The sequence below is a fragment of the Tenebrio molitor genome, chromosome 4, assembly GCF_963966145.1.
Source record: "Tenebrio molitor chromosome 4, icTenMoli1.1, whole genome shotgun sequence".
Lineage (NCBI taxonomy): Eukaryota > Metazoa > Arthropoda > Insecta > Coleoptera > Tenebrionidae > Tenebrio > Tenebrio molitor.
Window position 1 is genome coordinate 9,485,568 of NC_091049.1, and position 15,363 is coordinate 9,500,930.

The 15,363-nt window shown below is 33.5% G+C and overlaps 2 protein-coding genes across 2 annotated transcripts; both read left to right on the forward strand.

Moving 5' to 3' along the window:
* The first annotated feature begins 3,175 nt into the window (after positions 1-3,175).
* On the forward strand, positions 3,176-3,903 carry LOC138129796 (uncharacterized). Its single transcript, XM_069046098.1, has 2 exons — positions 3,176-3,476; positions 3,536-3,903. The coding sequence occupies exons 1-2, from the start codon at positions 3,217-3,219 to the stop codon at positions 3,768-3,770; spliced, it is 495 nt and encodes a 164-aa protein (XP_068902199.1). The 5' UTR covers positions 3,176-3,216; the 3' UTR covers positions 3,771-3,903.
* A 4,213-nt stretch (positions 3,904-8,116) lies between these two features.
* On the forward strand, positions 8,117-14,415 carry LOC138129792 (uncharacterized). The gene is made up of 7 exons (XM_069046092.1): positions 8,117-9,841; positions 9,973-10,424; positions 10,492-10,748; positions 10,865-11,061; positions 11,210-11,366; positions 11,426-11,565; positions 11,618-14,415. Exons 1-7 carry the CDS (start codon positions 9,689-9,691, stop codon positions 11,960-11,962), a joined length of 1,701 nt encoding a protein of 566 aa, XP_068902193.1. The 5' UTR covers positions 8,117-9,688; the 3' UTR covers positions 11,963-14,415.
* Positions 14,416-15,363: the final 948 nt, after the last annotated feature.

Here is a 15,363-nt window from a genome sequence, read left to right on the forward strand (position 1 = left end):
AATTTTGAAGCAGCAAACTGCGCAATTTTTGCATGTACGGCGTGTCTCACATGCTACATTTCTTCTTCTTGGTTTTCTAAAGACATTTTGTCATTACCTTCAGTATTATTTCCTTCTATTAAGATTTTATAATGTTCTAACTCAGTAGTTTTAAGTTTATCCCAATGCAATGCTAAATTTTTCAATTCAGTCCGCAAATTTTCACCTGTAGCCTGTAGCTGTTTTATCAAATTGTAACAAGTGTCTACTTAACTCATCCAGTTCACCAGATTGAAGTTTATTATTGCATATGTCAGGGCACCTTGTTCCTCACTAAAGGTCAGCCACTTGCGTTTGGACCCATCTTTGCGATATATGGCCCTTTGTAACACAGGATCACTAATGTCTTGCTTTGGATGATATTTAAAAAAAAATCGAGTTGTCCTTTTTTAGGATGCTTAAAATAATCAAACGAAACATCTAAATCTAAATGGCTGTCATCTTGTTCAGTTTGTTGCTCGCTTGCAGAAGGATGAGGAGGATCAAGGGCAGGGGTATGCGCATGGTGTGTGTTCACATTCTCTTGTTCAATTTCAATATGATCATGTAACTGTTGCCCAGTACATGACAGTTCTTGATCTTGAGACAAACTGTTAATATTAATTACTTCAGTTACCACCTCCGCCACTGAATCAGATGTAAATGTAGACGAAGACGACGAACACTTGAAAACACTTATCAACGTGACACATTTTTGACCACTGGCTTCCAAAAGTTTTTGTTTCTTTAATCTGATTTTCTCTGCCCCCCCTTTGCACTTTTTTTGTTGTTCATTATTCAACTCTAGTCACTAGATACAAGTCCCTTAAACAAAAAAAGTATTTATGTATTCATGGTGTGTGTTGTGAACTATATTAATTTATTTAAAAGAAAATAATGCTTTGACAAACATACTAGTAGATAAATGTAGGATAAGTTACTCAATTAATACTTACTCAGTACTCACTCACTTAGTTGTTGCGCGCACACGGAACGATATCTTTTTAAAGTTTATAATATAACACTATTTTTTTTGTGTCTACACTATAGCAAAACAAAAAACGAAGAAAGCTTTTAGAACGTACCGGCGAGGCGGCCCAAAACTAAAAACACTAAAGGATCCCTCACGCCCACACCAACGCGGAAATATTCGCACCGCTAAAGAATTCGTATCATATTGTTTACATGATAACAAATCTGCACGTTCGACTGGCAGGAATTTTTCTGCTTTCCGTAATTTGAGTCGATCATCTGGCTTGGAAATATCCGCGGAAATTCCTTTCTTCCTTATTTTTTTTAAATAGCAGAAAAATCAATGGCCAATCGATCGAGTCAGCATTTGCCCGATCTGCCCTGTGGCCAGTCCGGGCCTGTGTTAAGTTATCTGTCAATTTCCGTTTTTACAACTTAAAATTTTATAATAAAGCAAAAGAACGAAAACCTTTTTTAAAATGCAGCAAGTAAGTAGGTAGAAAATCAAATTTTAAAAGCAAAATAAACTTATGAACTAATTTTAATGTTTTCGAAACATGTTTGTGAAATAATTATATTGCCATCTGTGGTTATTAAGAATCCCCAATTTAGAAATATTTTTATTTTGCCAACATAATTCAACAGGTGGTGGAAATTTTGAATAGAGACAAACTATAGGAGAAAATTCTCAAATTCTGATAGTGTCGAACAAAAAATACTATAATTTTTTGACAATGGGGGTAACATAAACAACTCATTATGTCATGCTGTCAAATGTCAAATACGGACGAACGACACGTCGGCTTCTTGATTCAGGCGTGACGTCACTGCATATATTTCGGAAATGAACTATAGTAAGGACGTACGGAATAAACGAGTAGATTGTGTTATTACCAGTGTCCGGACGAAATAGTACCGGACAAGTCGACCAGTACAACTTTGCGTAATACCCCACTCACATATAAACACGATTCAGCTGGTTCGCTTTCAATAACAGAGAACCAGCTGAATCGTGTTTATGTGTGAGCGAGGGATTACGCAAAGTTGTACTGGCGAGGCGAAACGTAGCGCAGCTTGTTCAAATTCATTTTACAAACTTTTGATACGACGCTTTTAATATTCACGCTTTGTGTGATGAAAGCAACTGGCAACAGGCATATTAATATTTTATTCAAATATTAAAATAAATTAATCAAAAAGAATCTATGCAATTCAAAATAACTTTGAGAGTAGAAAAAATATTATAAACAATTCGGGAGGTAAATATATACCAGTCTAGGACTCTATTGCTAGCTCTCTCTATCGCTCGGGAGCAAACAGTTCCTAGACTGGTTAATATTACTTACCTCCCTTAAGGTTTAAATAACTATTAATAGACAAATGATTCATTGTCTATACGAATACTTCAATACGATCATTCACCAAGAGATCACTACGTAACATCAAATCTTATCTCCAGCGAAGTCATAATAACACACACCATTTGCAGTCATTAAAACCATTCTCAATCATTTCGTCAAACTACGTGTTTAAAGGTTTAGCATTTGAAACCTTAGGCCCTTGGTGCAAAGAAGCCATCGATTTCATTAATTTCATCGGAAACCGACTTATCGCAGAATCAGGCGATTCAAAATCAAAGAAATTCCTTTTCGAGAGGATTTCCCTTGCCATTCAACGTGGAAACGCTGCAAGCATTCGGGGCACTTTTCCAGATTCCGCAATATTATCGGAAATTTTTGTATTGTAAAACAAAAATGTTTATGTAATTATGTTATTAATATAAGCTTTTTCTCAAAGGTAAATTATCCACCAAATTTTTGTGTTACCCTCGCTAATTTGGTTTTGACATGTGCACTATAACAGCACTTGGTAAACTAAAATTTGAATAATAAAAATTACAGTTTGGCAACAAAACAATAGTTTTTCAAAAAGCACTTCTTGAATATCACATAATTACGTAGATGCGTCTTATCAATGACTAAAAAATATTGAATCATTTGTTATCACAATAACGTAAACACCATGCTGATTCATTCAAAAAATTTAGCTGCAGATATGATAACGTTTCAACCAAATCCCCTTGATCAAATCCTATAATTAACCAAAAGTGTGTAAAGGTCACACCCGAAATTCCCGCACAGATATCGTTATCTCTGGTAAAACCGCTGCAAGTAGTATAAAAGATAGCCCAATAACGCATTTCCGTCAAAGCTAATCGCAACCAAAATGAGTTCTTGTCCATCAAGTTGCTGCTGCCACCCTCACTATCGCCGCATCGAGAAGTGCACAGTGATAGCTCAGATCTACCAAAAATGCGTTCCTCAGCCCAGAAACCGTGTCGTTATCGTGAATCCTCAAACGTGTATGGTGCTTGACGCGAGCCAATATCAGGTGAAGCTCCAGACTTACACAGGATGCCCAACACAACTGTGGTGGCTGGAATGCACTCAAAACGGCAACTTCTTGATCGTGAACGTCGCCAATGGGTAAGGAGTTTCGCAAACAGAAACATTCATTTTCGTAACTTGTGTCATATTGATTTCAGAAAAGTTTTGGATATTGAGGGTGGTGCAAAGAGTTGCGCCCGTTTGATCACCTTTGAGAAGCATGGTCGTGCTAATCAGCAATGGCGGATCGACTCTTGTGACTCTACAGTTGTCAATCCCTGCACTAATTTGGCTATGGATGTTGACAAAGGAGTGATGTGTGAAGGACAAGGTTTGATCGCTTATCCAAAACACGGAAAGATAAATCAACAATTTTGTATTCAGTTTAATTGATTATTGCTCTATTTTTCTTTTGGTAGTTTCAAATCTTTTAAAATACGTAGATATGTAAAAGAATAATAATCAACATACAGATATCCATACATAACATTTGTAATTTTTACAAATAAACTATACTAAAACTGAATTACTTTTCCCGATTCTTCAATGTCTTTTCTAAATCGACATTTAACTAATTGGATGTTGAGTACAATGTTCCAAATCAGCATAACAAAATTTTACTTGACCTGTGTTAAATCTTTAAATGTCTTATTTTGTTGGCAATTGATGCTGATAATCCACATATGATAAAAAATACAAATAAATTCACTATTCACAAATTGTAACATGTGAGGCATTGGAAAAATGGATCCACTTTGAACATTAAATGAACACCCGGTATGAGTAGGTATCAATTGAAGTTTGAAAGTTTTCATTATTTAATTCTACTGTAATTTCCTTCATCTTGGATCCATGGTACAGAAATGCACTTAAAATTGTTCTTCCAGGATTAGATCTTTCCTGTAAAAAGTCACTCTTTCACCCTGTGTGCATGAGATCAATAAGATTGCAAAAAATCAGTCTTAACTACCTTATCGCACTCAAAGGGAAATGCGAATATTCAAAAACCGTATAAACATTATTTTAAAGAATGTTTACTAATGTTGGTCAATTTCCTGCGTTATCATTTTCTATGACAAATTGACAAAGTTTGCTATAAAAAAATATCTAACCGGGAATTATAATAGAAGCACTATTTATAATCGTTATGAGGAAGGAAAACCTGTCAAAAATTTACAAAAAAGCGACCGACTAGATACTAGAGTAGATAAAAAAAAACATCGCAATATTTCGATAACAGATAATGTCGAAATTTGTATTTTTAGGAATTTGACGGAAGATGTTTAGAACATTACGAGAAATAAAACCACCAAAATACAGTGAGAAGTGACTGAAAATAATAATATATTATACATATAATACAACTTGATTGAGGATTGAAAATTCTCGATTAGGTATACGAGACGTGTTGCCTGGAAACACCACGAGATCGTAGATCGAGTGGTGTTTCAGGTAACACGTCGAGTATAATCGAGAATCGCCCTTAAATGTCACAACTCAGAATTATTTGAATAGCAACCAATAACAATTTAATAAAGCGACAATTTTCCCTAGGGAAAATTTCTGATATAATTTACCTAGGGAACAGATTTTTCGGGCGATTCTCATACCGGGTGTATTATGGAAAACCTTTGGTGCCATAACTTCCTTATTTTTTTATTCGATTTTAATAAATGATGTGTCAAACAAAATCGTTTTAAATAGGCTACAATTTGAATTAATCCATTATTTGTTCTTGAATTCTGTTTTTGACAAATGATAGTCAACTTTTTTTTTTTCAAATGGCACTAATAACATTTTTTACTCAGTTTTATAGAGATTTTTATTTTAAATATGAAAATGTAAACAACCATGCTCATGCATAGAAACAAAAAGAAGAAACTAAAAATGATGTATTTTTTTTAAATCAAGCAGTCACATTAAACAGTAATAAAAGTGCATTCTAATTTTGCAAAGTGACTAAGACAGCTATGGACATTCAAAACAATGTCTATTTGACTCCGGCCGATAACAGAGATGATTTAATAAAAAGAATCGTAGCAGTATGTGAACAAATGGAGGTAATTTCAAACATTTGCTATAGTAAAGTTATGGTTACTTGATTTTTGGAAATTCTATTTTTTTTATTAAAAACAAATTTTTGATTTTTTATTTTAATGTTTGTGTATTCAGAAGATAAACGTCTATCAAAATAAAGATAAAAAAATATACAGTGCAATTTAAAAAAAAAGTTAGCTGCGGTCTGTCAAAAAATATAATGTTAAAAAAAATCATAGCATGTCGGGCTATAGTGTTTCTAAAGCGATTTTGTTTGACGTATCATTTGTTAAAATCGGATAAAAAATAAGGAAGTTATAGCACCAAAGGTTTTTCATAATACACACGGTATATAATATACCAAGGGACAGATATATTGCCAGAAATTTTTTCGAGCAGTCCTGACACACGAGTGTTTGTAGCAAGAAAATTACACGAGGGCGCCAGCCCGAGGGTAATTTTGAGCGACAAACACGAGTGTTGGACTGCAAGAAAAAATTTCTGGCGATATACAGGGTGTTTTCGAAGTTGAGGTGTTCCTTGTAACAGGAGGTACTATACATTATTCTTAAGAATTTCAGCCTAAATCGTCTTAGTAAAATGTTTGTATTAACGGAGATAATTGATTGCATATTTTTATAGTTTTCTAAAATTTTGAGTCCGGTCCTGTCTATTTCTCCGCTGTACTAGATTAATAAACTGACGTGGCCCAGGATGGAATCTTTCCGAAAATCGCTGTGCGTACTCTCTGGACGCCGCAGCTAGCATTGCCCATACTTTAGCAACATATCTGTGAGCTCGTTATTTTCGTAATGATAACCCATTCCGACTGATTAGATGACAATTCTGACAGTATTTTTAATTAACGTCCATGCTCATTTGATTTTTTTTTGTCAATTTTAGTTGCTAACAAATCAGCGCAAAATTAAACAGGACCGGTTTCAAAATTTTCAAAAAAATTAACTTATTGTATCTTCATTGCGATACACATTTTACTAAGGTGATTTTGGCTAAAACTCTTTAGAACAACGCATCACATGTTAAAAGAAACTCCTCAACTTCGAAAACACCCTGTATATGTGTCCCGAGTTATATTCGGAAGAGAATCGCCCTCAAATGTCAGATGATTTATATTGACAAATCACAACTCCGAATTGTTTGAATAGCAACCAATCACAATTTAATTAAGCTAGGGAAAATTTCCGATATAATTTACCTAGGGAAAAGTTTTTTCGGACGTATCTCTTCCGAATATACCTCGGGAGGGACAGATATATATCGCCAGAATTTTTTTCTTGCAATTCAACACTCGTATTTGTCGCTCAAAATTACCCTCGGGCTGGCGCCCTCGTGTAATTTTCTTGCTACAAACACTCCCTTGGTATATTATACAGTATGAGTCAATTGTGGGGTATTTCTGAAATTTTCTTAGAAGCAACCAAAAATACTAATTCCACTTACTGCTTGATACTGTGTTTAATATAAATAATATATTGAATCAAAATTGCGTTTTTGGCTACAAACGTCAAAATGACAATGTGGGAAATTTAATCAGCAAAATGACAACGTAAAAAGAAAACTAACGTAAAAATTGTTCAACATGCATTCCATTTTGGAGTAAACACGCGTCAACCCTATTTAAAAAGGATCTTTGAACGTTGTGTAATGTCTCTGGCGTTATGGCCATGCACTCATCACGAATTCTTTGAGTTCATCAATCGTAAGTACAGGTGTTTGGTAGACTCTTTCCCACAAGAAAAAAATCTAAAGGCGTTGCTAGAACCCCTTTACGTTGTTGTCTTGTTCATTTATGCACATCCAACTGTTCCAACAATAAGGGCTAACTGATTTTGTAAAAAAATTAAATAAATAGAAATGTGGCTGCAATTTGGATACTTCTGTAAATACAGATCTGCAGCGACCATGGCATTTTTACGACATACGTACCCCGTAGATGAGAAACCATGTCAACTTTCTCATTGTTTGAGTCATAACTCATAAGAGTCATAAGAGTTCATAACCAAGTTTTAGCAAAACTGTCAAGGCAAAGTTGAGAATTCTCAGTTATAATACCACGAGTAGTCAAAGATTGTCGAATATTTTTGTGGTGGTATCACGAATGGTCATTCGCTTTATGAACACCATGAGTGCGTAGCACGAATGGTGTTCAAAAGCGTAATGACCATAAGTGATACCATCGGAAAAATATTCTACTATCTTTGACTACGAGTTGTATTCAACAGACTATTCAATGAACCAAATCAATGATTAAAATAAAAATTTTCAAAGCTAGTTCGCAAATCTATGTTACACATGATTTCATTGTTTAGTTAACTTCGTAAGAAAGTAATAATTTCTTTGAATAAAAATAATAATCAAGGTTTGTTTAAAATATTCACCTCGACCACTAGTGGAATAGTCAGTTATATTTTCACGAGTGGAATATTCGCTGGAATTTTCTGTTGCTAGGCTACGAAAGTACATATCTGCTCTTTTATTGGTTAATATTTGAAAAATAACAGGTGAATTGAATAGTCAAAGCAATGCAATCATGGATTAATGTTTTAATTTTTTTTAATTACATATCTAGTGAATGCTGGAATTAGTATTTTTGGATGCATCAAAAACCATTTCAGAAATACCCCACAATTGACTCATACTGTATGTATATGAGAATTTTCCATCCTCGAGTTGATAACGGGTACACACAGAAAAATTTTCTGCTTTACGTTAATAAACGTTCCTGTTTTTACTTGTGGTGTATTATTTAGTTGCACACACATCCATTTGTTACTCTATATTAAGAAAATTTATACGGAACACAGCTTTACTCCTTAGAAGAAATGAGAAAAAATTACGACAATTTCCTGCAACCAAACCATTTATTTGCAATATCGTTATTATACACAACTAATACTTCCTTGTGTGAAGAAAATCAAAAAGATTTGTTTGAATGCTGTAAGACATTTGTTTGCGTTTAATAACATTTTTTTATGGGAATGAGCTGAGGAATGATTTTGTTTCAAACAAATCAAAAAGGATATAAATGAAAGAACAATTTAGTTACCATTATTAAATTTTATTCATAAGAATAGAATTACGTTCTTCCGATATCGGGTATCGACGAACGTGCTTTTGTAGTAAATTTTTGTAAGGATGACAATGCATTTAGCATATTGGCATTTCGACTGTGCCAACGTCTAATGTGAGTGTGTTCTTGTGAATTGTGGAATTTAGTAAAAATAATCAAAATGGAAAAGCAATATTGGGACCTAGCTAGATTCCTTATTGAAAAGTGTAACCTAGAACATTTGGTGCAAGTCTTCACAGGTGAGTACCTACCTTTACCTATTATTGCGCAACATTACATATCGAACCTTGCAGCAGGATTGTTTCTAAGGCAGTACTAAATTAAAATAGACTAAATCACAAAGGCTAATGGATTTTAGTATTTTTATCATATTTTCACGTTTTTAGCTTTAGTAATGGGCAGCAGCTTGTAACCACCTGATCCTGATAGAGTTATCACTTATCAGTTCTCACCCATCCCGTTCCTACAGATGAATTTCATATTTTTGTTCCTCGCTCTAAGTCTGTGCACTATGGCGTTCGCGCCACAGAAGTTATCTAAAAATGTAGGTTCAGGGTGTAATTTGGCGCGCATTGTTGATATTAATTTCTGAGGACTAAGTTATCCAATTTTTATAATGGTCATTGCATGTTCAAAAGTTTTTGAAATTTTTTAAAAATAAATAAACAAAATATCTAATTGTTCCATAATGTCACTAAACTGGGTAATTTCCACACTCTTTTAAAACATGGTTAACCCCAAGCTAAGCATGTGAGATTTTATTTTATTAGAGTTAATTTCTGCCAAAAATTTAATATCCAGTTGGTTACTTCCACTAATTGTCGCAAACTTTTTGAAATAACTGGGTCCATTATTGAGTAATCTTACTATACATAAATAAGTATTAATTACACACATTACCTCATTCTAAATTTCTAAATTTATGAATTAAAAAAATACTGGATTGAATAATCAATTCTCCTTCTTTATCTCATCAATAATATTCTATAAAATTTTGATGGTTATTGTATATTAGTGAGTCTATTTGCACAGTTTTTACTTTCAATATAAAGAACTAATCATTCTCTCTTTATCTATCCTTATGCACTTTCTGTGTGAATGTTCTGTATATAGGAACTAAGTAAATGTGAAAATATGTAGATACCTCGTAGCATTATTAATGTAAAATTTATTATTATAAAAAATGTTCATTGTAGAAAACCAAATTACTCTAGAGGAGTTGGAACAACTAACACGAAATGATGAATTATTTTCGACAATTGTACCGTCAATAGGTGAACGATTAAGAATAAAGAGACATTGGCATCATAATATACATAATGCACAACCGTTACATGTAAGCTTATTTCGTTTCATTTTTTTGGTTTAAATGAGTATACTTATTATGCTTACTATTTTTGTGTGTTTATCTTTCTTGTGAATCACATGATCACGTGCACTATAGAATAATACGTTCCTGTTCAACAGGGCGATTATCAGCGACCGTCAGAGGATACACCTGACATTACAGATTCAGAAGTTTCCACCATCACCATACCATCAACATCAAATTTATCTGCAAACAGTTACGAGTATGTCAATGACAGATTGAACGCTGAAATAGAATTTGACAACGATACCGAAAATGTTCAATCGGCAACAAATCAACCTCTCTCGAACACAATATTGAATGCTGAGATATTAATACTAGAAAGTAATAATGAACATGAACAATCAGATCAACCTCTCCCTAAAAAAATGAAGCTTGGAGATAATACTTTCCATCAGTGCATGGTGGATTTTGACCTAAAGAAATTACTTGCTAAAACTGTTACTGGCCAAGCCATAATGGCGTCATACAATGACAGAGGGTTGAGTCCTAAGTGCCAAGGGTATTTAACGAACATAGTCATCTGTAACTTTTTTGATATCGATATAAAGTTAGTACTTATAATTACGTAAGTGGTAAACAGTGGGTGTGTTACAATGATTATTTTTCTCCACCAGCGTCCGCCTCACGAATGACATATTGTCACAAGTCGCCAATGCGATAGTGGAATTATTTCCAAAAGAATGCAAAGAAGTGTACTTCTCTGCTCCAGTTCCTAAAAGGTACTCCAAAACCAATACAGCTGGCATAGCAAGAGGTAAACTGGTAGACAAAAATCGAAACATGTTACAATTTTTAAGAAAATGCAAAATGCTATCCAAAAAGGATACCTCTGAAGACGATAATGGAGGAAGTGGAGATGAATCTCATGTTGGTATGTAGACCTATGCATATTAGGTACCTCCATTTCCGCGTGGGGAAGGGGCTTATACCATAATGAGTGGAAATGGGGTAACATTATCTATATTTATAAAACGAATTACATTGTAGATTTGGATGATGTAATGAGAAGCGCAGATTGGCTCAAAAACAATTGCGAGCCATTTGAAAGTGTTTTAGCGCACTGGAAAAAATCATTCCAACTAAGAAAAAAGTTTTCTTCTCCTAACCCCAATAACGACCCCATTACGATATCATCGATTTATGACGACTGGCCTATTTTAAAATTATCCACGGGATATTTACTGGTAATGCTTTAAATTATAAAATAACTGGTAGGGAACCCATTATTTCACAAGTTTGCGCAACAAAACCTAACGTTGAAATTTTTTAAACGAATAATTATGGGGCACCCCTACACACGTTTTCATAATTAGGTTCCCTTGTTTTTTTCAGATAGAAAGTGATTTCGAAGAACTATATACAGACAAAGTTTGCATGCTTTTCGAACATTGGCCATCAACATTTGAAAGCGTGTTAGAAGTATCAAAAAACAAGAAGCCGACCAACGGCATACTGTTTGAATTGCTGAATGGCGGAAAGCTTAAAAAGGGTAATTCATAATTATCTTGGCGCGTTCTATATAAATAAAGTGCGATATGATTTCTGTAGATTCCGAAGATGTCATTAAGTTTTTAGTGTTGTTCGAAACAGTTTCGAACAATGCTAGCAAAGTGGTAAAGAAAGGAGGAAAAACTTATTGGAAACCTACGGTGGCAGAATCCCAGGAGGGTTTCATTCTTCACGTTAAGGTATATCATTCTGTTTATATTGAAACAAGTATATTAGTAATAGCAATTGCAGGCTCCAAGTAACATTCACGATGCCATTGAGGCGAAAAGGACTAAAATGGCCAGCTTTGGGATGACCGTCCAACCATACATCATCATCGTCGGCCCAACATTTTACGACATCCAGACTGTTCATCTCTACATCCATGACATTTTATATACAGTGCCAACTCTGCTGAAAGCCGTTGACGTATGTTTCAAGTCTTTTATAGTTTTTGACTTACAATATCCGTTGGAGGCTGAACATATATGGTTTCTTATCCAGTGGATCATTTACGATATTCATTTAAAAAGTGATAAAAAACTGCCCCAGATCTTCCAACTCCACAATCAAATTAAAAATCAAAAATCAGTATAGGATCACAATGTTGCGAAATGTCGAAAAACCTTTTTGAAATGCAATATTTTTATTTTTCATCTGAAAGTACAACATCCTTTGCAGCAAAATTATTTATGTGGTTATCAATATTGTTTACGTAAATTTTCCAATGTATTCAGTTTGAAGAAACATATGAACAGCAGTAATCATTTGGTTGTAGCCTCAAACCATATTAAGACAAGGAACGTTTGCGTGGACAGTGACTTAAGTAATCGAAGTAATGTATCCCAAAATGACAAAGATGATAATGCTGCCATTTCTGATTTTGATGAAATAAACACTAAAGATATACCAGTTCAACTTACAGACACAGATCTGACTCGATGTCTCTTAAAATTTATTGGAACCTTATATTTATATTTAACTTCAGTGTATTTGAAAACTTTAAAACAGAATATAAACGTTTTAAATACATGGAATCTGAAAAATACCTAATACAGCCAAAGTCTGTTGTTATTGGTGAAATGCCGGACAGTCGTAGAAATCCGGAAAATACAATTATCATGAGCTCAAGAAAATGTGAGGCGCAAGTAATTCCTATGCGAAAATGCTTAAAAAAATTTTTGGAACTTCCTGGCGTTTTTACCGTCATTCAATCATTTATTGTCAGTGAATCAAATAAGGATCAGGAATTGTCTAGCATTTTTTGTGGGAGCTTGTGGAAAAATCTACAACACACTTTTGGTGAAAAAATTGTTTTGCCGATTTTACTGTACTATGACGATTTTGAATCGAATAATCCTTTAGGTTCTAAAGCTGGTATACATAAAATAGGTGCCTTATACTATACAATTGCTGGCATTCCACCTTCTTTTTCTTCAACGTTAAATAATATTTTTCTTTGTCAATTAATGTACAGCTCTGATAGGTCAATGTTTGGAAATAGAAAGGCATTTAATTCATTACTTGAGGAATTACAGTTTCTAGAATCGAATGGTGTTACTTTACAACTTCCAGAAGGTAATTTGCGAGTTTACTTTTGTTTATTTGCTGTATTAGGAGATAATCTGGGACTTAACTCTTTGCTCGGATTTACTGAATCTTTTAGCAGCCATTATTTTTGTCGTAAATGTCGAAGCAGCAAAGCTGAAACTCAGGTGGCCATTTTTGAAAATTATTCCACTTTGAGGAATCAACAAAATTATAAGCTTGACGTCGTTAACAAAGAATTTGGGGTTCAAGGTTCCTGTATTTTTAACAGTTTAAAAAACTATCACAATGTTGAAAATATCACATTTGACTTAATGCATGACATTTATGAGGGTATTTGTAGATATGATATGGCGAAAATTATAAAACAACTGATATCAAAAAAATATATCTCACTAAATTGCTTAAATCACCGATTGAAATACTTCCAATATAACAGCAATGTTGACATAGGCAATCCTATACCAGCAATTTCTGACCATCATCTAACTAAGGGTTGTTTAATAATGTCGGCTTCAGAAATGGCTGCTCTTGTAACTTACTTTGGAATAATAATAGGTGACAAAATCCCAGAAGGAGACGAACATTGGAGGCTATATTTGTTGTTATATGATATAGTCGACATAATTACGAGTCCTGCAATTACAACTTCTAATTTGAGCCTTTTAAAATGTTTAATTGCCGAGCATAACAGTCTTTATCAAGAATTATTCCAAGAAGGCTTGAAACCCAAGTATCATTTTTTAGTTCACTATCCTTCAACTATGCTATGTGTTGGTCCTCTAAAACATCTATCGTCCATTCGTTATGAGGCTATGCATAAATTGTCGAAAGTTAATGCCCACATTGTTAACTCTAGAATAAATTTACCATATACGTTATCACTAAAGTTACAATTGCGATTGGCATATAGACTTTTGAGTAATAAGGGAATCGAAAATTCGTTTGAAACTGGCAAATTCCTTGGTACTTTACAGAATTATAACTTAAACGATGCATTTCCTACAGACTGCATCAGTGACTTGTATGTAGTTAGTTGGGCTAAAATTAATGGAATATTCTATAAAATCGGTTATGCTTTTCACGATAAAACAAATGACGTAAGTGAACCAATTTTTGGTGTAATTCGAAATGTTGTCACAGACTGGAGCGGTAGCGTTTACATTGTTTATGACAGTTGTGTCACTGTGGGTTTTAACAGTCACATGGCAGCATTTGAAATCGAGATTTCAACTAAACAAAATAGAAAAAGAATTATAAAACTTAATCCACAACATTTAATTATTCCTCGATCCATTCATATAGGAATTGATGGAACACATATGATTGCAAAAATTATTCAGTAAAGGTTTTTCGGCAATTTTATAAGCTTTTCCGTTCGTAATTTAGTTAAGTAGTCTAGTTAGAATAGTTAGTTAAGTAGTTTAGTTAGAACTGCAATGTTACCATGTATACATAAACCAGTACGTAAGTATTTCTTAAATAAAAAAATATTTGCAAAATATATTTTTTTAATTTCCAAATATGTACCTACATACCACCTATAGATAAAATATGTAAATTTCAAGAATAAACAATAAATTTGCCATTAATAAATCCTTCACAACTAACAGCCGATAATTAATTTTTCAGAAGACTATTTTGATACTCTGAAATAAACAACTATAGAACGTTCTATCCACACATTTTGCTGCAACTGTAAAGCTGGAGTACTATCGCGGCCAAAATACTTTGGTCGTCACTTTTTGACACTTCAAATGTAAATCAAGTATTAATGTCAATATACATGACAATTTCAAATTATTCTTGTCAAAAATATGGCACCTTCAGTTTTTGATAAATATAGAATCGACTTACTTGCTTCTGAAGGTTGTCTAAACCGTGACCATGTTGATCTTTTGCTTTTGAACCCTGCCTCCGCAGCTGGGATTTACCCCACCCGTATGACACTGATAGATTAAAATAATTTTGACAGTAGTAAAAAATAAGGTTAAACATCCTAAAGTTTGCTTTACAATTGAATGTCATTTATGTCACATTGACGACCAAAGTATTTTGGCCGCGATAGTACATGCTAATAAACTTGCAGTTTCTAGAAATAAATTGTAACTTCTTATAAATAAAGAAGGTAAGAAAATTAAAATATACATTTGTTGTGCGCAGTAAAGCCAACTGGAGGCTAATAAAACTATCGAAATTTGTTCGCAATGTTTTAATTCTCACAAACAAATTTAAGTGACTCCAAATAAGCAAAACTCCAAATTTGTAATTAAGCGTTTGTGGTCAATAGCAAATGTAATGCAATTAAATGGTTTAGTTCCTATAAATAAAAGTTTAATTCGCCGCCGGTAAAGAAATCATTTATTGGTGAATAATTAATTTTATTTATTTGAAATAAACTGTTCTCTGTGTGTAGACTATATCATGAATAAAAAAATTAATAAATAAAA